The sequence below is a fragment of the Eptatretus burgeri genome, chromosome 1 (assembly GCF_056783735.1).
Source record: "Eptatretus burgeri isolate ZD-2024b chromosome 1, Ebu_testis_v1, whole genome shotgun sequence".
Taxonomy (NCBI): Eukaryota; Metazoa; Chordata; class Myxini; order Myxiniformes; family Myxinidae; genus Eptatretus; species Eptatretus burgeri.
In genome coordinates this window covers 164,317,209-164,341,840 of record NC_140961.1, presented here as the reverse complement: position 1 = coordinate 164,341,840, position 24,632 = coordinate 164,317,209, and the positions used below count along the sequence as shown (strand labels likewise).

General features: G+C 45.5%; 1 protein-coding gene across 3 annotated transcripts in view; it reads left to right on the top strand.

Annotated features, from left to right (window-relative positions):
* LOC147035920 (nonsense-mediated mRNA decay factor SMG7-like) overlaps window positions 1-24,632 on the top strand; it is an 86,386-nt gene that overhangs the window by 60,316 nt on the left and 1,438 nt on the right. For all 3 annotated transcript variants that reach the window (XM_085848464.1, XM_085848474.1, XM_085848484.1), the window contains 4 exons: window positions 29-224; window positions 12,562-12,721; window positions 18,035-18,108; window positions 18,571-18,631. In XM_085848464.1, coding sequence (XP_085704590.1) covers window positions 29-224; window positions 12,562-12,721; window positions 18,035-18,108; window positions 18,571-18,631 — 491 coding nt within the window. The remainder of the gene's footprint in view (window positions 1-28; window positions 225-12,561; window positions 12,722-18,034; window positions 18,109-18,570; window positions 18,632-24,632) is intronic.

The following is a 24,632-nucleotide window of genomic DNA, read 5'->3' as shown; positions in this document are numbered from 1 at the left end:
ATTTCCAAACTTTTCTGATCCCCATCAGGTGATGCTTGGTGGTAAATTGCTGTCAGGGCAACAACTCGCCCACCTGGCTGTGCTAAACCTGTTTCAACTGCAACAGCTGAGGGATGCTGTGCTGGGAACAGATGAGAAAGATGCTTGTGGAGTGACTCCATCAGAGGACACGACGACGAAAAAGGCTGTACAATTTTGTTGGCCTCATGCAATGGGGCTCTTCCGTAAGTAGGTTTTAAGGCAGATAATCAGCATATTTTTTTCTTCTCATTTTTATAAACCTCTTCCTGGATGAATTCACAAAATCCAGGCTTGCCGCTCACCTCCTCGCTTTTGTTCATCTTTTCTCCTGTTTTTGGAACTGTCTTCCTCTTGTGGTTCAATCGCACTGTTCCCTCAAGGGCTTCAACAGGTTGTGCATTGCCTTCTCATGTCATCCTCCATCATTACCCGTGATCTTTGCTCCATTAAGCTCAGCTAACCCAACCCTCTTACTTGCAGGTTACAACTCGTATGTTTCCTCCCCTCCTCTTTCCTGTTTGTTCATTTCCCTTCTTTTTGTGTGAAACCTTGGCCTTAATGGTCCACTCTCAGCTAGTTTCCTTTGTACCCAATGTCCCCTCGCTCTTCCCTCGGTCTAAATCTTATACAAAAAGGGTGGGTCAGAGATTTAAGTTTGTCCCAGCCTGGATCTGCCTCATTCCCACTTGGGCAATTCCCACAAAATCAAAGGTGAGAGACTGCTCAGTGAATATCAGTTGGGATGTTGACACCCACTCTTATTTTACGTGAATTGTTAATGGTGTATAGAAGAATATTGGGCCCCCCCCCCCAAAACAAAGTCAAATCTCAGTATTGCTGGCATGCTGTCTGTTTCATCGTTGTAACGTTGTCTTTGACTCTTGTTTTCATGATCTCCATTTCATTGGACGAATGTAAAACGACAACTTGGGAGAAGAATGTTTAATAGCGAGAACAAATGTGATTATATTATTGTTGAAATGATGCCAAAGATTTTATAAATTCTTAATATGGTGTAGTTATTTCTTTAGTGTTTAGAATAAGCGCAAAAGTAATTAAATGTGACATTGGATATGCATCGCTGTTATGTCTAGTCAGATGACGTCAACCTCCCCTTTTGTTGGTGTCTCAAAACCACCATCCCTTCTGCCCTTTTGTGTGTGTGTGTGTGTGTGTGTGTGTGTGTGTGTGTGTGTGTGTGTGTGTGTGTGTGTGTGTGTGTGTGTGTGTGTGTGTGTGTGTGTGTGTGTGTGTGTGTGTGTGTGTGTGTGTGTGTGTGTGTAAACCTTTGGAATCTGTTTTAAACGTTTCTTCTTTTCTTTTTTTTCGCGCTTGCCAGGCCGTGGTGTGCAAGCTTAGGTGGGAAAACAGTGGACCGCTCAGTAGAAAAGTGGGAGGCCTGAGTGACAAGTAGCGGAGGGGTGGTTTCTCACCCATCAAGTGGAAAATGGACCAGTAGCAGCCGGGCAGGGAGAGGCTAAGTGCGTCACGGCTGCCGGTGGGGGCTGAGGTTATAAAGGGTGTGTCGTAAATAGCTGGTGAGCAGATGCCGGGACTGATTGCTGGATCAGGGTGAAAACAGCTGCAGGGGTGCTGTGTAATGCCACACCTACACCCAGCCAGCCACGACTCCTCCCTCGAGTCCAGCATCGTGCTCGGATGCGTGGGCTGCTGACCTTCACCAAATGTGTCTGTGCGCAGCAGGACACAGGAACTGATGCAAGGTGACACTGCCACAGTCGTGGTATTTCCGTCCTGTCAGCCACTGTGTCTGTATCCTGTGGTGTGATTGATTGGGCCCTAAGGACATAGGATATTTAAGGAATCTGCCTTGTGTTCGTTTATTCGTGGGGATGTATGTGGGGATGTATGTCGGATCGTAGGTCAGGGTTATTGTTCTATTATTGACTGTTATTCCCCTCGCCAGAGGAGAGGGTATTGCATTTGGGTCCGTTTGGCTGTACGCACAGAATGTGCTAACGTAGGCTACAAATGCCAGGTAGCCAGTAGTACAGGTTATATTTTTTTCAACTGAACTACCTTGATAAGTATGTACAATTACAATGTGAGTACGTCAAAGAATATGTACTTTTAAACCACACAAAACAAGTCCAGCCAAGGATGTGCAATATTTGATTGCTTGTTCTCGTTTGTTGTAAATTCCCTCCCCATGCCATTGTTTATATTGAAATGCACTTGGTCTCAGGTCAATTCTGGTTATTCGGATGTTTTCATTTGGTGGTTTCCATTACTCCCATTAAGGGAGATTGACTCTCATTCACACTGCGAGATAAGATCACATCATGTGACAGGTTTGTTCAGCCTCATTAGATCAGTTACGTGATTGTCTATGGCAGTGTTTCTCAACCGGGGTTCCGCAAGAGGTCGCTAGGGGTTCCTCGAGAAACAGTAATAAATTGGCTAATGTATTTTTGAGTAGTTTTTGTTTGATTTAATATTCGTAATTTTACTATACACATACGGCATATTGTTGGAAACTCCTTGGTTATTATAATAGAGGCTTCAACCTCTTATATTATTTACAATTATAACAACCATAGGGAATGTTATATTAAAACAACCACGAAGCGCGATGGATGCCCGGAATAACGACTCGTCATTGATCACTGCACACGGCCTGTACGTGATGACGTCTCCCACTCAAAACACGATGCGCGATGGACGCCCGGAATAACGACTCATCATTGAACACGGCACACGGCTTGTACGTGATGACGTCACAAATGATGACGTGGTCTGTCTCATTGCCAATGAATTTGACAAAGGGGGTCATTTTTTCCTTAAACCAGGTATCCGAAAAAAAAAAAATTATATTTGCCACGTGAACTACGATAAAAATATAAAAGAGCTCGATATTAATAATGGTATATAATAATTTTCATGCAGGGGTTCCCTGAGACATGAAAACTATTTCAAGGGTTCCACAAGGGTAAAAAGGTTGAGAAACTCTGGTCTATGGTGTGGTACTCGTCTGATTTGGGGACTCCCCACATGGAAAGCACGACACAATCAATTACAACATGAGCAAAAGCGACACAATGATTTGAATGCAGGGAGTCCTGTCATTGGCGAGTACTTGGACTAATCCATGAAGCAAACCAAACTTAACGAGGTGTTTCCATCGCTCTTTTCGTCCCTGAGGAAGAGAATTAGCTTGTTTTCAAAACCTCAGGCTTTAAGAAAGAATTTATTATTGCAATGCTCATTGTGCCCACTTTTATAACTCTACATTGTTTATTTAGGCTGATTAACACCAGCCTGGATGGATAGCCAAACGGTTTTAACATGGAGGTGAACAGCCAAAATGCTTGGCGGTTACAGCGTGCACGGGATGGAAGCAGGGAAAGAGCTTTATCAGAATGGAAGCACACGGGTTTATCCTCGAATCCACAACGAATATACCAATACAAAATAAATTTGACAACAATGTTTTATTATTTGACAATAATAAACAAATTTGACAATAATGACAATAATAAACACAAATAAAAAGGGTGAAAATGAAAATAATTCAGAGGGAGGGAATGAAAAGTGAGGTAAACTAAATTTGAGACGTCTCTGCTCGGTCACAAAAACAGACAAGGGGAAAGATAAAAATACAACAAAATCCCCCCCCCCCTCATGTTTGCACTCAGCTTTGTGTCCAGAGATGTCCTTTTGGAGCCTGATGTTCGTCGAATCACGTTTGCCACCACGTGGGAAAACTTACCAAAATGGCACCGTCGCTCTTTGCGGACAGGTACATCATGTAATTTGTGCGGATGGTCAACGGCAGGAGGCCACAAACCGCCATACAGTTTCTGGTCCTTCACACACACACACCAAATGGTGCCGCCTTTCTTCTGAGTCGTACAACAAGGCCACTGCCGAGACTGCCAAGATAACGAAAATCGGGCAGCTTTGCCGTCTTGCCAAGCGGAGACCAGATGGGCTGACTATTCTCTTCCAACCGTCCTCATGCTCTCCAGAACCTTCTCATCTCTGACATCACCCCAACCAATCCTCAACCTCCTCGGGCATGGCCTGCCTGTTACGTTTCCTGGGAGGCAGGATTTAGCCTGCTGGTTATTGTTGTTGTGAAAATGTGGTTCTTTATGGCTGGCCTTGTAAATGTAAAAACATAGGAAAAGGTCACAGGGGACAATCACATCGTGGGAGAAACTAGCCTTAGACCCTACCCAGTTAACACACCAACCCCCCATGTGGTGACACATAACAAGCTGAAGCTCAGTTTTCCCTACTTAAGTTACATCATTGTCTCCTACTTGTCCATGGACCATGCTATACTATACAATCCTATCTTCACGATGGAATTCCTCTATCTACCCCCACAAATGTAACAATATTATTGCGGACTCTTGGTTCGAGGCTCGCCACGAGCGGAAACACTTGGGTCCCTCTCAAGCGCCCGTCCTGAGGCCACCAGGCACAGATAACTCCATGCACCAGTGGGTTGCTGACCAATCACAAACACTGGTTGGCACGGCCAATCCCGGCAGGGTTACACTACCTCGTGTGTAATGGATGGCCGAATGGATACCTTACCTGTGGATGGCCGAATCAATTAGGGTCTCGTGCCCTCAGCGTACACCCGGATTACTGCCAAGCGATGCAGTGAGAGCGCGCTAGCTCATGAGCAAATTCGGTGGGGCAAAACTTCCCGGCTAAACCAATGTGCGGACCATGCTGGACCAATGAATGAAATGGCGAAACGGGCTGGGTTCATTGACAACATAAACAATTTATTACAAGAGAGGGTGAAGAAAGGTCATGTTTCACAACAAAAAGGTTTTAATTACAACATGTACAGCAGGGGAAAGCAAGGATTCATGGGTGTGGCAAAAGAAAATACAGTTCTAATTTATAAAAAAAGGACGGTGCAGAGCTAACCCGATCTAAACATCTGCAATCTTAACTTCTGCAAACAATTCAGGTGTCATCAGACACACACCCGAGGAAACTAGAGAGTTCAGAAAGAGGATAAGCAGTTGAGGTGTAAGCGGTCTCTTCGTACCTGACGTCGATTGACAAACACAACCGAATCGCTTCGGAGGGGGAGGAGGGAAGAAAACGGGGTGTCTATGGTGCAGGAATGGGGGATGCAACTGAGGGGCGAATGAGGTGCAGGTGTGATGCAGTAGAGGAAGTGTGAAGGACGTGTATTGGTTATTTATTGTTGCTCTTTTAATATGTCTGCAGTCGACGAGACAGTAGATGGAAGAGATGAATGCGTGAGAGGATAGCTTAAAGGGGCAAGTAAGAGAGTCTGTAAATGGTAATGAGCATTGGTTGAAGAATGCTGCAGAATGCCAATGATTGCTCGCTCTGCCCTACTTGGTCACGATCCCATCACCCTTGATGACTGTGGCTCGATGGCTCCTTGACGACTTGCGCTGTTTTCTTGGCTTGGGCTTGGTGAGTGGCGCTCGGCTTGGGATTGGTGAGCGAGTCACCTCCGCTCAGCTTTCTGTCGCTATTCTTTTAGAGCCCGGGTTAAGGGGGCCAGAAAGCGGATCAAAAGGTCGTGTCGGCATTTCTGAGCATTCCCATTGGTGCGTCGGTGCTAACCTGTGGAGTAGCCCCATCCTGCCAGACATTGGAGCCAGACACTGAGGAGGGAGGAGAGAGAAAGGGAGAAGGGGAGGGGATTGGGGGGTGGGAGAGGGGGGAGGGGAGAGAGAGAGGAGGGAGGGGAGAGAGGAGAGAAGGAGGAAGGAGGGGGAGGGGGATAGGGGGTGGGAGGGAGGAGGAGGGGGAGAGGGGTGGGAGGGAGAGGGGGAGGGGTGAGAGGTGAGAGGGGATGGGTGGGTGGGAGGGAGAGGGGGAGGGGTGAGAGGTGAGAGGGGATGGGTGGGTGGGAGGAGGCGAGGGATGGAGGGAGAGGTGGATGGATGGGGGAGAGGGGGATGGATGGGGGGAGAGGGAGAGTGGAATGGAGGGGAGAGGGGGGTGGGGGACAGGAGAGGGGTGTGGGGGAGAGTGGAATGGAGGAGAGAGAGAGATGGGAGTAGTGGGAGAGGGGAAGCTGGGGGTCAACATAGGCCAAAAGGTCAACAAACGCCAGAATTTCTAAAGTTGTCAATTTTCATCTGGTTGACTTTAAATTTGAAGAGGATTTGCATGTTTGGTCATTGAATTCAACCACTAATTACTTTTGAGGTCAAATTTGGTTTGTGGATTTTGCAGGTATCATACTATGTATGACATTTTTCTTTTTACTTGCAAATGGAAGATTTTTCAAGTACACCAGTACTCAGACTTTCGCGAGGGATCCGTTCCAGGGGAACCCGCGAATGTGGGGGCATTGTTTCAATGGGAAATGGGAGGATTGGTTCCGGGGATTCCCCGACCAGTGAAAAATCCACGAGTGTGGGGGGAACACCTGCGAATGTTTTGTCATTGTTACAGTGGATACAACGGGGATAATATTATCGGTTCGTGACGGTTCCTGCTTCGTGAAAAAGGCCGCAAATGGCGACACCACCAATGTCGGGGAATTAGTGTAATGGGGACAAGGGGATAACGTTATCAGTTTGCGGTGGTTCCGAGTTCAAAGGGGAAAGTTGAAGATGAGGTGTGCCGGGTGTAATAAGTCTTGAAAGTTGATATTCCCTGGACGAGCGGCTGGATGAGGGAGGTGATGTTTGATGGGAAGACCATGACCTCAACGTGGCCAGGAGCATTGTAAAGCAGCAGGAGTACCTTGAACGAAAGGTTCTTTCCTGCCAGGTACCACTTGACCTGTGGAACGAAACAGTTATGGAACCAGTCGCTAAAAAGATCAGACGTCACTCACGCCTTCCTGTTAACCGTCCAGTCCACGGTCAGCGCCTGCTTGTTTTTGTTCAACGCATGTGTGTTCAGGGTACGTTAGAGCATCATGGGCTTTACCATGAAATCCCCTTTGGCTTTTGCGCAGTCTTTTGTGGCCTTGAAGCCGGCTGCTTTGCTCTTGCGCTGTGATGAACGTTCTGGTCAGCTTCTTTTTCCAGAAGAAGCAGGTCTCATCAGTGTTAAAGACCTGCGACGGCAGGTACCCTTCCCCTCTGAGGCTCGAGTTCTGCAGAATGCCTTGGCCGTGTTGTGGTCCACGGAGGCACTCTCCCTTACGAGCTTGATGTTGCACAAATTGTATTGCACCTTGAAGCGGTGGAACCCCCCACCCCTCCCCCTTGCTCGCTGTAAATGGTCTGGAGGTGTCACTTGTACCTGCCATGCTCGTGCTTGCACCACACGCACCAGAAAGATGGTCGTGCAGGAACTTCACCTTCTCCCGTATCAGTGGTCCGCTTAGAGGCATACCCTTCTGAGTGTTATCCTCGATCCTTGGGAGCCACTTTTGAAGAATGAACGGAGCGAGAGGCAATTCTCAGGCCAGAGCAATGGGACGAGAGTGATGGCGATCCCGGATGCGGTGAGTAGTTTGCGCATTGTTTGTGGGGGATTTTTATAGGTGACACTGTATTCGGCAGCTGATAATAGATGTGAGTGAGTGCCATTGTGTAATTGGTCCGTATGTAACTCACTGCTAGTTATACTAATAGATATGCTGAACGTTTCCATTCTTTAACTCAGGACATGTCTTTCCTACCTGCAGGCAGATTATGCTGAGCATTTTTAAAATGTAACAGCTCAGATGGTGCTGTGTGTAACAAGATGGTGATTTACACTAAGATGCGCTGAATGTTTCCATTTTGTATTGTTCATATGTGGTGACCTGGTAATTACTGGATACATCAATAGATGCTGTTCGTGTTTTCATTCTGCAAGTAACTCATGGGGGATGGCGTCTCGGGGAATTACGTGTTTCACTGGTGAGACTTCCCATGAAACAGTATGTTTATCCCGCGAAGCTCCAATGCACGTACAGGAAGCAGGTCATGTTTGCGGCTCGTGGAAGATATGTTTTTTTGCGTACATACAGTATTGTACTGTACGTACATCCAGCTGCTCTGTGCGTAACTCGTGGTTTTCTTTTATTTTTAGAAGTATTGTGTTTTAGAACTGTTGTGCTCCTGGCTCGTGAAAAATTAAAAAAAATCGCTGTGAAAATGCAAGGCAATTTCCCGCAAATGTAGGAGCATGTTGCAGATTATCAACCACAAATACATGGACAGGGGTTTCCTTAGAAGCCGGTAAAGGCCCTGTCACACCTTGACGTTTTAGCCAGCGTATGCCGACGTATGAAAAATTTGGCGAATACACTGGCACACGTCGAATACGTTATGGGTAAGTTTTGTATACATTAAGAGCACGCTGAAGCTCGCTGGCATACGTCGTAGTATGCCGAGCTCGTCGACAAATTTTAAGCATGCTCAAAATTTTTCAACCTATGCTAGCGTATGACTCACACGTTCCGCATACGCTGGCCATAAGTTGTAGGCACGTTATGCGATCGTTGACACACATCGACACACGTTACTTGTAAGTTACTCATAAGTCAAAACACGTCGAGGTAATGTTTAGTGTACCCGAAACTTATTTCTAACCTATGAGTAACGTGCTTTGAACCTATGTGTAACGTATCTCCAACGCATATTGACGTATGTAGACGTATTTGACGTCTTTCGGACGACCACAGAACTTACTGAACATGTTTCTAACTTACAGCTACTGTATAATGGCGTATTGGCAGCGTTTAGGGGAATTGGTATATAAAAAAAAAATTTTTTCTTCCGCCTGACGGTGATGTTGACACTTCGATTTCTAGTGCGGTTATGATTTAAATCGTTAAGCGGCAGCCGATTAATAAACTACGCCACGTGATCGTCGGCGATACGCTGCCGCGCTATGCATAAGTTAGACTATCGTTGGGCATAGGTTGTGAACGCCGACAACACGCGAAGCATTTGTTGGTATAAGTTATCTATGTTATTGAAACGTTCTGTGGACGTTACTAATACGTTATGCATACGTCCAACTCGTTATTATATGCCCAAAACTGAAAAAAAACATCAATAGTTCAGCGTACGCTAGCATTTTAGATACATTTTGATACGTTGCCATATGCTGGCTAAAATGTCAAGGTGTGACAGGGCCTTTACCGGCGACCCGCAGCCGTCTACTCAGAGAAAAAATGTCAAAGGTCGCCGCCTACTTCAGTGACGATTTTATTTATTTTATTTTTTTGTCACCACGAAATCTCTACACCCCGTTTTGAAATCCGAGACGAAAACGCATTAGTATTTCGATAAAAGCGGGCTTACTTTTACTGTTGGTACTCTCGCCAGGTCTAGCACAACACTGACCTAAAAATAACACAAGCAGCTAAAACACGCCTCCTGCAATAGAGAGTTCTCTGCTTTAGCCTCGTTTTGGACTGTTGGCCTGATACCCTGATACCATACAGCAATGACCTCAAGAAAATAAACTTTGTAGGCCTCGCAGTTTCGGTGCCGAAACATTGGCATCGAAACGAAAATCCCTGTTTGACTTTGGGTTTTCGAAGAAGTCCAAAGGGAGGTAAGCTTCTGGTCATCAGTAATTGGTCTAAACTTGCACTCTCACGAGTGCGACGTTGTTGTTTCACGAAACGCGTGTTTCACCTTGTCCATTTTGAGCTTAAGTCAAGTGATGCGGCTCCAAAATACACGGTCACCCGTTGTGCCTTTTTAATTTATAAAGTAATTGGCCTATAAGCTTAAAGCAGCTTTTGTACATGTTATTGTTCGTGGTTATTTGCACTGAAAATCGCCGTTTATTCACTGAAGTGAAGGCCAACTATGAGCAGCTGTGAACTGGCCAACTGAATACTGGTACCGCAGATACATGCATGTACCATAGACTTGCGAGCTTTTCTTTACGGTATAACAGCACTATATTGGCGGATAATGTGAGGTGGAAGTTTAACAATATTCGGATTGTGACTGTGACGCAGTATTCACACTTAGACTGTTTGATTGGTTGACTGATTGAAGCGAGCTGACATCAAATAATGAAATTATCAGAAAACAAGTGAAGTTAAATACATGTTTAGCATTCATTTTCAAACAATAAACTAGTCCAAAGTTATTAGTTTGAGCTGTTTGTTAAATATTGTTTATTATTATTTTATTGTGTTTTGTTTTGATTTAATAAAGTAAAATGAAATCGAAGAGGGAAAATATGCATAAAATTAATGAAACAAAATTTACAAATATAATACTTAGCTTCCCTATGCTTAAATACTTTAGTTCATCAGATATTTAGGGAGTTGTGAAGTTTAGGAGTTGTCATTGTTTGAGGTGGCCCTCAACTTCTGGCTCATGGTAGGCCCTTTGGAAAATCAGTTTCTCACAGTGATGAATGCATTTGGACTATTTTCAGTTACTTCACTGCTTAACATCCAAGCAATTTTCATTACATTTAGTGACTGGGGTGTGGGCCACATTAAAAATGATAGCATGGGAAACTTATCAATTCACAATTTTTCATTCACAAGTATACAGCACATGTACATTTTAATTATTTGCAGAATTCCCTGAACCTCTCCCTCTCCCTCCACCTGAACCTCTCCCAGTCTCTGAAACTGAATTTCTCCCTGTCCCTGCACCTGAACCTCTCCCTGTTTCTGGACCAGTCTGCTCTCCCTCTCCGAAACCAGTCAACCATCCCACTATAAATCAACCGGCAAACTCTTTCTCACTTTCTGAATCTGCCAGGACTTTGTCACCCTCTCTGCAAGAAAATCAACTTGCAGTTCCTGATCCAGTGACACTGTCTACTGCAGCCAACTCATTAACATTCTCTGAACTAATAAACTCTGGCATACAGTCTGAATCATCTAGTTTTTAATGGTAGAAGAAACTTTAACATGTAGCTCCCCCATTAATCTATCTCATGATATCTCTATGTGTAGTGTAAAAGATCTTGATACATCTTCACCTAATGAAGATCCTGGCCAGGATGTAATCAATAAATTGTTGGAAGAATTATTCTCAGAAGCAGAATGTATCCACACAGTTTACAAATGCCAACAGTTACAATGTTGAAAATTAAGTAATACTGAAATAGAAAGACAGAAAGCGAAATCGAGATTTAGCCATGAATGGCTGACAGATCCAGTTACACACAGATCCAGTTAAAAGCTGCTTGCACTAACGATACAGTATAACTGAATTTCAGTCAACCAGTCAGTCAGTCAGTATGTTAATGCAACTACATCTAGTATAGGCCTAACCACCTGTTTTTGTAGAGTTTTCCACCCCAACAGCATGATAATATGAGAACTATTTCATGTCAGAGATAATGCTGGAATGCATCTCCAGCCATCTAGGATCCTCCGGCTTCCAGGGCCCGCCTAGGGCCCTGGACCCCGGCCATACAGCTTCGCTCATGGTGATGGTAACCTGCTACTTTTTAATGGTAGCCTCCTACTCCAAAAATTAAGGAAACCCCTGCGTGGGACTTCGATGGTTGGAACAGCGAATGTTGGGGTCCGGGTATCCATTGGTCAGTCAATTTTGTTATTCTGTCTGTCTGTCTTTGTCATTCGCTTATAGGTCACAATTCTAAACCGATCATCATGAAACTTTACCAAATTGTAGAGATGGTCTCAACTAAGAAGCTTGTTGATTTTGAGGTCAAAGGTTATGTTGAGGTCAAATTTCTTAAATCTTAATTTTTCATCCGATTGACTTGAAAGTTGAACAGGATTTGTATTTTGTCACTGAACTGGGAAACCAAGTCTTTGAGGTGAAAAGGTCACAGGTCAACTCAAGGTCAAACTTCAAAAATCAGCAGTTTCAATCTGAAAAATCAATTTTCATCCGATTGACCTGAGCTTTGATTAAGATTGTCAATTTTAATCTTAATGAAATGGACAATTTGATGTATCCATGGCAACCTTTGGAGAGGGGGTTTATTTTGCTGGTATTGTGCTGTGCATGACGTCTTTTTCTTGTTTGTCTGTCTGTGAACAAAATATCTCAAATAGTTGTCTACGGATTCAGACGAAATTTGGTGGAGAGCTTGTCGTATATGACACTGACGAAATGATTAAATATTGACTCTAACGTATAGAGTCGTTTCCAAGATTGGTTTTCAGTGAAATTGCTCAGAAAATCGAGCGTATGTTTACAACTCCTGTTTTTCTGCCATCATGTTTTATTTATTTCAATTTTTTTTAATTCTGTGATGGCACGTAGGATAGAATGATCATGAGTAAACATGAGGCTCACCATGTGGATATATTTTTTTCCCCATTCTTAAGTGGCAGGCTTAAAAAAAAAAAGAAGATTCATTTCTATTGCAATTTTTTTATTATTCCTTTGTGGGGGATTTTCCACCCTCCACCCCTCCCCCTACTTCCTAACCACCCCTCCCTATGAAGCACCTGCGGCAGCTTTGTTTCTTTTCCGCACGCTCTTGTGCATGAACCATTCTTGTATTTGTTTTTGTGGCTTTTTCATATTGCTTCATTTTCTATTGCAGACCATGTTGAGGCATTGAACCATTTTCACCTTTGCTGCCTCCTTGACCTTTATAATTTGTTCTTGAAGCCACTTGAGATGATGCTGGATGTGTGCTTTTATCCCGCAGTGTCTTTCCTCGGCAGTATGTGCCGCTGTGCGGTGCCTTGTCAGTCTGAGGACATGGATGCAAGGAATCACATGGCGTTACCTGCTGTCAAATTGTCCCTGGATTGGCTGTGTCTTCAATCGGCACTTGCAGATGATGCGGCAGTACAGGACAACGTCTTGTACGTGGTGCGCCCGGATTGGATAGTTTCAATGAGATTTATCTCGGTTGCCATCCTCATGGTGATGATTTCATCGGAGTGCACCTTTACTTGATTGATTGTAGAGGCTTGGTGCTTAAAGGGAAATCGGAAGACCCTTTTAAAGTTATCATTTTTTTTTTATTTTGGGAGACCATGCCACGGCTCGTATAACAGCTAACACACACCATATAACAAGGCAGGAGACAAGAGGGGTGGAAGAGGGAAGCACAAAATAGTGGGGAACAGAGACAATCGGAGAGGGATGGGGCGAGGGTACATTGGGGAAACAAGACGGAATGACAGGCACTTTCAGGAAGGAAAGCAGGGAATTTGAATGAGGTGGGTTTGGGGTGGATTAACGGGGGTAGAAAAGATCATGATTTGGGATAGGTAAAGATATGAGATGGTGGTGAATAGCTGTTTTGAAGACTTTGAGGGAGGAGTGGGATTCAAGAGAGTGTGGGGGTTTATTTCAGAGGTGGGAAAAAAGAAATGAAAGAGTTAAGGTGAGCAGTGATTCTTGATTTTGGCAGTTTTACCCGAAGGGGGTTTTTGGCAGACCTTGAGCTCCCTGCAGAAATATATGGGGGCCAGATCACAGTCAGAGCAGGGGGGCAAGGCTGGAGTGGAGACGCTAGAAGACAAAGACCACCGACCTGCCTCCAGTGAGAGAGTGAGACCCCAAAGACTCTGCTTCATCGCGGGAGATACCAATGATCCTAAAAGCCTTGGTTTCCACAGTGTGAAGTCGAGCTTGGTGTGAGGAAGGAGTATCAGTCCAGAAGGAGAGCAGTACTCCATCAGACTGCAGTTGAAACCTTTGGAAGTGGTTCGAAGCTCAGCTGTACCATGGAAGGACTATGCAGGATGTAGGATGCCCAGTCGATGACTGGCTTTGGAGGCCAGCTTGGAGATGTGGCTTTCCCAAGAAAGATCGTGACAGACAGTGAGGCCGAAAAGCTTGGAGATGTGGTTTTCCCAGGAAAGATCGTGGCAGATAGTGAGGCCCAAAAGCTTGAATGAAACGACTTCTTCAAGGGGATTGCTGAGAAAGTCGATGGGGTGGTGGGAAGGGGAGTTTCCAGACCGTCCTTTCAGAGAGACATAATTATTGTGTGAGATTTGTCAGGATTGAAAGACATATTCCAAGTGTTTGGCCAGCTTGTGATCTTATCCAGGTCTGCAGAGAGTAAAGAGGCTGCTGCCTGCCGATCAGAGGGATGAGAGATGGTACGGCAGAGGTTGGATTCATCAGCAAAGAAAGAAAGAGGATTTTCCAGTGTCTGAGGGATCATTGATGAAAACCAGAAAAAGCAGTGTTAAGAACACTGCCTTGAGGAACTCCAGTCGAGAGGGGAAGAGGAGATGAGAGAATTCCATTGAGAAACAGGTGAGGAAGTCCACGAGCCATGAGTGGAGATTGCGTTGGAGACCGTAAGAAACGCTGCTCTTGCGCATGCCCTTCCCATACCTCCTGACCTGACCTGACCTGAAGAAGAGTGTTTGGTGGGCAGTGCAGAATGCCAGACCCTATCGAAAGCTTGGAATATATCTTGGGAGATTTCTCTGATCTCATATGTGACATTGAGGACTTCCATCCATTGTTTGGAAAGCAGAAGCACCAATTCCCCCAGGGTTGAGTGACCTGGTCTAAATCCATATTGATGGTCGGAAATCAAGCCATTGGAGAAGAGGAAGGATTTGATGTCGGAAGCAATGATTGATTCCATGACCTTGCTGATGATTGGGAGCAGGCTGATTGCATAAAAAGGTGTAAAAACTGATCCCTGCAACTACAGACCAGAGCGGTAATGTTTGCTGATTTCCAAGCAGATGGCAGATGACTGTGAGTAAATGAGAGGGTGAATAGAACAGAGAAAGGGTAAGCAATTGCAGCGGAGCAGATTTTTTGAACACGAGGGCTGGTGCTGTCTGGACCGGTTGCAGAATTGTAGTCGATGTTTGACAGCAAGCTCTTCACCTTGTCGGGAGAAAAGGAAATAGAGTCGAGGAACAGCTGGATGCAACTGGGTAAGGTGAGTACAGAAAGCGATGGGTTTGGGACATAAGATTTAGAAGCAAACAGAGTTTCGGCATTTAGCTTTTTGACCTGCAGTCAGCTGTGCAGCCATTTGAGGTAAGGGAGGGGAAGGAGGGGAACATACACCAGAAACAGACTTGACTAGACGCCACCAGGATATGGAGGAGGGAGACAGGTTTGAAAGATCAGACTTGAGATGGGAAAGATGTTGTTTCCTGGCTCTCCTGAGGGGAGACACACTTGTTCTGAGCTTTATGGAAAGAACTGAGATTGTCTTCAGGAGGATTTGACTTCCATGAGGCAAAGGCAAGTTGTTTCAGGTCAACAGCCTCGCCACAAGTTTCAATGTTCCATGGGCCAGAGGAAGGGTTGGACTACTGCAGATGAGATGGGATAAATCTGTGCATGAGAGAGAGAAAAAGAGGATGTTTCTTTGAAAAAATTCCCAGGTTGAATTGATGTGGGTGAGAGTGGAAATGGGAGACCAGTATAGAAGTTTGATGGCTGCTTGAAGACCCTGCCAGTCAGCTTGAGTGAAATGCCATACTCGTTGGCACTGAGGTGGTTCTCTAATAACAGCCAGAGAAATTACTGCTTTAACAAGCATATGGTCCGATGAACCGATTGGAGCAGAGGAACAGCAGCAGACATTTTCTGGGAAGATGGTCAAAATCAAATCCAGAAGGGACTGACACAATTTGTCAACTTCCAAACCTTGATCTCAGCCAACGGTACTCCATCCAAATGGGTCTCAGAAATCCTTTGCTGAAGTGCCATGGCAGTTGACAGAGGTGCCCACACCCAGCCAACTGGCATGATGGCAATTTGAAGTCACCGCATTTGAGGAAGAGAGAGTTTGTATGAGTGGATAGAAGTTGGTCCACATTTTTGGGGAGCGAGATGTACCATCCAAACAGTGATGACTCCATTTACAACACACATACAAACAAGAGGTGGGAGCAGAGGGGAAGCCATTGCCAGAGGTATTCCCGGGGGGTGTGGAGGAGTAAGGGCAGTGCACGGAGAGTGAGAAATAGAGTTTTTGATGAAGAGAGCAACTTCGCCACCAGGCCGAGGCTTCGGTCTATCATACCAGAGGAGAGAGTAACCATTGAGAGATATGAAGGAGTCAGAGACGTTTTGAAGGAAAAAGGTTTCTGTTAAGTGGATTATGTCTGGTTTTGTCAGTGGCAGCCTGTATGGAGAGATTCTTCAGGTTTGAGCAAAGGCCCCAGATGTTTGAGGTCCACACTGTTAAGGAAGAGAGTGGAGGAGGCTTTGGGTGCAAGCGAGGGAGGACAGGGACGGTGAGACCACTCCTTGGCTTTTTTCACAAGATCTTGGCTATTCATTGTTCACCTTGGCATCTTGGTTTTCTGTAGGTTTTCTTGGTGTATAGGTTTTCTATTATCATCACTTTTCCAAAACCTTGTGAATTCTTGGCTTTTTCCATTGGCTCACCTTGGCATTTATGAAAATGAGGAGTGGTCACACTGGGCAGGAGGGTCTTGAGAGGGTGGAGGGTTGGGTGGGGAGGAGGACAAAGGGCTAGGTGGTGAAGGGATGAGTAGCAGTAGGGAGTAACAAGAGATGGGGCAAAGGAAAGTGGGAGATTGGACGAGGTGAAGGAATGAGCTAGTAGAGAGCGGGTGGGAGAAGAAAGCAGCTTTATGGATGTGAAGGAGGGTAGCTTTGAGAAGGGGGAGTCAGGGGGAAGATTTGAAGGGGAGGGATAAGGGGAGAGATTTGAAGGGGAGGGGTGAGGGAGGACATTTGGGGGAGAAGGGTGAGAGGAGAGAATCGAGGGAGAGAGGTGTGGGGGGACCTTTTGGGAAGCGTGAAGAGGAAGCTTGAGGTGGGGAGGGGGGGGCTGAGAAAGAGAGTGAAGATGGAGGAGGTGGCTGAATTGAGAGAGCTGTCAGCCGATGAGCAGGCACAGTCATGGGGGAGGAGGGAGAAGGGAGGGGTGGGGAGAGGATGAGACTCAGTCTTTGTTGGGATGGATTCAGAGAGGAATTGTCCCTTTTTTTTTTTTCTTTTTAAAAAAAACAATCTGGACGTGCCTCTTGAAACCACCTGCAATGATTCAGAAGAATGTGTCAAAGGTGTTTGTGCATAATGACCATATTTTGGGGGGTTCCTTACGTAAGAGGCCAAGAGAGAAGTTCCAATTTATTTGTACACCGTCTTCATATTTTTGTCATTTATGATGAGACGCGTGGGCCAGACTTCTCTTCTGGTCTGGACACCACACACACCACACCCACCACACACCACACCCACCACCCACCACACCCACCACACCCACCACACCCACCACACACACCACACACACCACACACACCACACCCACCACACCCACCACACCCACCACACCCACCACACCCACCACACCCACCACACACACCACACACACCACACACACCACACACACCACACACACCACACACACCACACACACCACACACACCACACACACCACACACACCACACACGCACCACACGCACCAACACACACGTTTGTATTTATTTATTTTTGCATTGTTATTGATTGACATGATAGTCAATCAAATTCCATGGGGGGAAAAAATTGAAGAAGGGGTTGAGGAGGGTTTGAAAGAAAGTGGGTTTGTGTGGAAAAGGCCTCTGTACTTAGCTGACCTTTTTGGCTTTTCCCGTTCCTGGATCGTGCAAAGAAAGCTTTGTTAATTGCAAGGAAATGGTATTATGTTGAACATGAATAAAGTGCCTTCCGAAGTACGGGTCACGTCCTGGAAAAGTGAGCAAATTGTGCCAAAAGCTTGCCCCTCAGTGCATCTCTCAACTGATTTGCTCAATACCTGTTCAGTAAATTCAAGTTCCAAAAAAAAAAATATTCAAAACAAAATCACCATATTAAATGTAACATTCATGAAAACTGTCTTGCTGGAGCACTGGTACAGTATGTTTTTATGACATTTGCATTTAAATGTCTTGTTTTATCACCCCTTCAGGGAGAATATTATGTCTGCAAGACTGGAATTTTTGCCTCCCAATCCTGACCTATTTTCCACCTTTCCATACCCCTGATTTCCTCTCACCTGACTTGTCAACTGCCAGCCTTTCCCTTCTCTTGCTTAACCTTCCACAGCCCTCTATCCTCTTTAATACACATGGAGCAGTTACATTTTCACTGGTACATCTGAAAAGTGAATGTTGTTGCATGAGCCTTGGTTAATATTGAGTGTAAATGTAGTTTTGTTTCCTTGCAGCCTGTGGCCTTTCTTGGTGAAACTGCTAAATATGCTGCATGTTGGGCCAGAGGATGAACATGATGCTGATTTGAGTAAGTGTTGTTTGTGCCGTTTGACTCCTCATTGATGTCATCTAACCGCCAAAATTTGCCACTTTATATGGCACATGTCAGACAATTTACACCTCAGAACATGTTCTTATTGGCTTTTGGAATGAGGGAGTTGGACAAACATGTGCATACGTTTAAAGTAAGTCAATAGTTTTCCAATAATGTCGTCATGGCTCTGGACTCGAGAAACTTGACAGGAATGTTACTTCTGTACATTGATGTTTCCATCAAGCGCACATTCCCTCTGCTTGTGAATCCATGCGAATAAAAGTCTTATTTTTGACTAAACTTTTTGAAAAGGGAAAAACTTTTTACTTCAACCTCAGATATATTTTGCTCTTGGAGTGTTTTGATACCTTCCTTGTGGCTGCAAAGAGAAACTTTTTAAGGACATTTTTATATTTGATCAAGTTTGCATTTTGAAACGTCATGCCCACCTTGTAGATGCCCCTCTTCCTGAAGAGTTTGAACTGCAGGGGTTCTTGGCTCTACGTACTGTTATGAGGTAAGCCCACATCATGAACTTTGTGACCAGAAAACGAATGCACTCCAAGTATCTAATTCTAAACATGTCTGTTGAATAATTTGAAATGGTAAAATGATTTCAACTTGAGAGACTTCAGATTGATAAAAGTGAAAAATGCAACTGTGGAGAAGATACAAAAAGGTGTTACCAACTTTAACAAGGTTTTTGTGAACAATGTACAGTGATGGTTGAGTTCCATTCTTTTCACAATTGGTTGGGCTTCCACAAGTGCTTGGCCTTGACAAACTTTATTGAAAGGGGAAAGCTAAATTGGCTGAAAATAATTGACAACACAATTGCTCGTGTAATGCTTTATATTGTAATTGTAAAATATATGTCAAATGGTGTGTGTGTGTGTGTGTGTGTGTGTGCGTGTGTGTGCGTGTGTGTGTGTGTGTGTGTGTGTGTGTGTGTGTGTGTGTGTGTGTGTGTGTGTGTGTGTGTGTGTGTGTGTGTGTGTGTGTGTGTGTGTGTGTGTGTGTGTGTGTGTGTTGTTACGAATTTGGGAATTCGATTGCACACAACATTCAGGTTCCTTTAGTCAGTTATGTCGTTAAGTGCTTGTTCCCTAGATAGTTCACCTTCCATTGTTTAATGGGCAGAAATCGATTAAGTGCGCTGTGTTATTCAATTCAATAGTTAGGGAGCGATCACGAAACAATGGGGATGGCCCTCCCCCTCTTCTGCGAAGAGGAAGAAGAGCCCTTCCGTCCCATGATTCATGACGTCAACTCCCTCTCACCCGTGGTTGAGCGGGGGATGGATCACAGGGGAGGAGGTGGAGAAGCATAAAGAGGAGATCCTTTCTTTGTTCGGGCGGAGTGGTTGTTCAGCAGGCCGCCGAGTCCTGCTTGGCTTGGGTTAGGGAGGAGGCTTTGTGAAGGCTTTCTGCTTTGGGTCGTTCAGCAGGCCGTCGGGTCCTGTTTGGCTTGGGTTAGGGTTGAGGCTTTCGGAAGCTTTTTGCTTCTGTGGGGTGGTTGTTCAGCAGGCCGTCGGGTCCTATTTGGCTTGGGTTAGGGTTGAGGCTTTCGGAAGCATTCTTGCTTCTGCTGAGTAGTTGTTCAGCAGGCCGTCGGGTCCTGCTTGGCTCGGGAGAGCTGCTTTGTTTGGAAGAGAGTTGAGCTGGTCGCTCGGCTCGAGCTGTGAGTGGTGGCTTCTTATTGGTTCGTGGAGCTCTTTGTTCTCCATTTTGGTTCCCGGCTTGGTGCGACTCATCGGCCTCATCTTGGAGGTGGTTCCTCGGAGAAGTGGCGCATCGACGGGAAGGATTCGGCGCCTCATCTCACCAGCACGTGTTCAGAAGCGTGGGAGGATTCGCTGGAGCTCGGGAAGGACCGCGGCTCACGGCGATTGGGTCCAGCTCGCTCTCGCTGGAGCCCGGGTCCGAACAACTTGAAGACCACACGAGGTGGAGAGGTTCGAGATAGGTCCTGGGTATCAGCTCACTTGTCCTCTGAGCTGGAGCCCGTTATTAAAGGCCTTTGCCACCATTTATTGGGTGTGTGTGTGTGTGTGTGTGTGTGTGTGTGTGTGTGTGTGTGTGTGTGTGTGTGTGTGTGTGTGTGTGTGTGTGTGTGTGTGTGTGTGTGTGTGTGTGTGTGTGTGTGTGTGTGTGTGTGTGTGTGTGTGTGTGTGTACGTGTGTCCATGGGCCTGTCTTATAAGTAGAGAATTGTTAAGTTCTTTGTGTGCTGTAAATGTTTGCATTGCATTTCGAATAGTCGGTATCGTTCTGCTCTTACGTGCTTACCGAGTTCCCCCATTATTATTAATAAATACCCCAATTGTTAAATGTTTTCAGCTCGTGTCAATTCTTTCATTGACTGAGCATTCCGTGCGTTGGGAGTTAGAAAGCCGTTGGTTTGCCGTAAAAGGGGGACATTTGGACCGACGGTTCTCCGCGATTAAGCCGCTCGGAATCGCGCACGGGACAGTCTCGCCTCAGCGACTTGTTTCCGTACGAGTTCCATCAAGGGTGGAATACCCCGGTAGTTGGATCACGTGGGTATATAGGTAAATTGAAGATTGGCAATCGACCCTACCCCACGTGGTCTGCCCATTGGCGTATTTCGGTTCTTGTGCAAGGACCCGTCGACTCCGACTTATCCGGGCGGCGATCTATATTCTGGGCGATCGGTCGGGCCGACTCGACTTGCGGCTCCGTCAGAGCGGTCGGTTCGCGGCCGACCCCCGGCACCGTAACTGTGTGTGTGTGTGTGTGTGTGTGTGTGTGTGTGTGTGTGTGTGTGTGTGTGTGTGTGTGTGTGTGTGTGTGTGTGTGTGTGTGTGTGTGTGTGTGTGTGTGTGTGTGTGTGTGTGTGTGTGTGTGTGTGTGTGTGTGTGTGTGTGTGTACATGAAAAAAATATATATATATCTTCTTCTTCCTCTTTCGGCTTGCTCCCGTTAGGGGTCGCCACAGCGGACCAACCGTCTCCATTTCGCTCTATCCTCCACATCTTCCATTGACACTCCAACCACCCGCATGTCCGCCCTCACCGCATCCATGAACCTCTTCTTTGGCCTTCCTCTTCTCCTCCTGCCTGGCGGCTCCATCTTCAACATCCTTCTCCCGATATACTCCGTTTCCCTCCTGTGCACATGTCCAAACCATCTCAATCTCGCCTCTCTCACTTTGTCTCCAAACCGTCCTACCTGCGCTGTCCCTCTAATATACTCATTTCTTATCCTATCCATCCTCGTCACTCCCAACGAGAATCGCAGCATCTTTAACTCTGCCACCTCCAGCTCTGCTTCCTGTCTTTTTGTTAGCGCCACCGCCTCCAAACCATACAACATAGCTGGTCTCACTACCGTCTTGTATACTTTCCCCTTCACTCTTGCAGCTACCCTTCTGTCACAAATCACTCCTGCAACTCTTCTCCACCCACTCCATCCTGCCTGCACTCTCTTTTTCACTTCTCTCCCACACTCTCCGTTACTTTGGACAGTTGATCCCAAGTATTTAAACCAATCCACCTTCCCCACCTCAACTCCTTGCAACTGCACCATACCACCACCCTCCCTCTCATTTACGCACATGTACTCCGTCTTACTCCTATTGACTAACATTCCCCTTCTCTCCAGTGCGTACCTCCACCTCTCAAGGCTCGATTCAGCCTGCTCCCTACTCTCCCTACAGATCATGATGTCATCCGCGAACATCATAGTCCATGGAGTCTCCGGTCTGATCTCGTCCGTCAACCTGTCCATCACCATTGCAAACAGGAAAGGGCTCAGAGTCGATCCTTGGTGCAATCCCACTTTAACCTTAAACCGGTCCGTCATTCCTACCGCACACCTCACCGCTGTCACACTGTCCTCATACATATCCTGCACGATCCTCACATACTTCTCCAACACTCCCGACTTCCTCATACAATACCACAACTCCTCTCTTGGCACCCTATCATAAGCTTTCTCTAAATCCACAAACACACAATGTAACTCTTTCTGGCCTTCCCTATACTTCTCCATCAACATTCTCAAAGCAAACATCGCATCAGTGGTGCTCTTTCCTGGCATAAACTCATATTGCTGCTCACAGATCGTCACCTCTCCTCTCAACCGAGCTTCCACTACTCTTTCCCACAACTTCATGGTGTGGCTTAACAACTTTATCCCTCTGTAATTTCCACAGCTCTGCACATCACCCTTATTCTTGAAAATTGGAACCAGTACGCTTAATTCCCACTCCTCCGGCATCCTCTCACTTTCCAAGACTTTATTAAACAATCTGGTTAACAACCCCACTGCCATCTCTCCTAAGCACTTCCATTCCTCCACTGGTATACCATCTGGGCCAACCGCCTTTCCACTTTTCATCTTCTTCATAGCAGTCCTCACTTCATCCTTACTGATCCACCCCACTTCCAGATTCACTATCTCCACCTCTTCCAACCTTCTCTCTCTCTCATTTTCTTCATTCATCAGCTCCTCAAAGTACTCCATCCACCTTCTCAACACACTCTCCTCGCTCGTCAGCACATTCCCATTTGCGTCCTTTATCACCCTAACCTGCAGCACATCCTTCCCAGCTCGGTCCCTCTGTCTTGCCAATCGGTATAAATCCTTTTCCCCTTCTTTTGTATCCAACTTCTCATACAGCTCGTCATATGCCTTTTCCTTGGCCTTTGCCACCTCTCTTTTTGCTTTTCGACGCCACTCCTTGTACTCCTGCCGACTTTCTTCATCTCTCTGACTATCCCACTTCTTTTTCGCCAACCCCTTCTTCCTTATACTTTCCTGTACTTCCTCATTCCACCACCAAGTCTCCTTATCTTCCTTCCTCTGTCCAGATGTCACACCAAGTACCTTCCTAGCTATCTCCCTCACAACTTCTGCTGTCGTTGCCCAATCATCCCACCCATCTTTACCACCATCCAACGCCTGTCTCACCTCCTCCCTAAATTTCACGCAACAGTCTTCCTCCTTCAGCTTCCACCATCTGGTCCTTGGTTCAGCCCTCACTCTCTTCCTCAACCTCACCTCTAAAGTCATCCTACAGACCACCAATCGATGCTGTCGAGCGACACTCTCCCCTGCCACAACCTTACAGTCACTAATCTCTTTCAGGTTGCATCTCCTACTTAAGATGTAATCCACCTGTGTGCACTTTCCTCCACTCTTGTATGTCACCCTGTGTTCCTCCTTCTTCTTGAAATACATGTTTACCACTGCCATTTCCATTCTTTTTGCACACTCTACCACCATTTGCCCTTCCACATTTCTCTTGTTGAGACCGTACCTCCCCATCACCTCCTCATCCTCTTTATTCCCTTCCCCAACATGTCCATTGAAATCTGCTCCAATCACCACTCTTTCATCTTTGGATACACTCTCCACCACTTCATCTAACTCACTCCAGAAATCTTCTTTATATTCCATCTCACACCCCATATGTGGGGCATATGCACTGATGACATTCATCATCACCCCTTCAATTTCCAACTTCACACTCATCACTCGGTCAGACACCCTCCTCACCTCCAATACCCTCTTGACATGATCTTCCTTCAGGATTATCCCGACACCATTTCTCCTCCCATCCACACCATGGTAGAACAGTTTGAAACCACCTCCAATGCTCCTCGCCTTACTCCCCATCCACTTGGTCTCTTGTACACACAGTATGTCCACCTTTCTTCTCTCCATCATATCAGCCAACTCTCGCCCTTTGCCAGTCATCGTCCCAACATTCAGATTTCCAACTCTCACCTCCACACTTCTACCCTTCCCCCTCTCCCACTGCCTCCGGACTCACCTTCCCCGTCTCCTTCTCCTCCTTCGCCCAGCAGTAGCACAATTTCCACTGGTACCCTGCTGACCACCGGTACCGGTGGCGGTCGTTGGTAACCCGGGCCTCGACCGATCCGGTATGGAAATTCGTTTTGTTGTCCGCATAATGATTTGGCATAGGTTTTTACGCCGGATGCCCTTCCTGACGCAACCCTGGTCGCCTCTTACGACACACAGGGATATATATATATATATATATATATATATATATATATATATATATATATATATATATATATATATATATATATATATATATGAGGCCCCGTGAGGAGGAGTGATGCAAGTGACATTTTAAAATGATATGATGATGATAGGCTTGGATGACAGGGTAAGGGTTAAAATAGTGCTCTATGGCATTAACTCCAAAGTGGCCAATGTGTCCCTTACATCACTCCTCCTCGTGGCACCTCATGTATATATATATATATATATATATATATATATATATATATATATATATATATATATATATATATATATATATATATATATATATATATATATATATATATATATACATATATATATATATATATATATATATATATATATATATATATATATATATATATACACATATATATATATATATATATATATATATATATATATATATATATATATATATATATATATATATATATATATATATATATATATATATATACTGTTACGGCTGTGG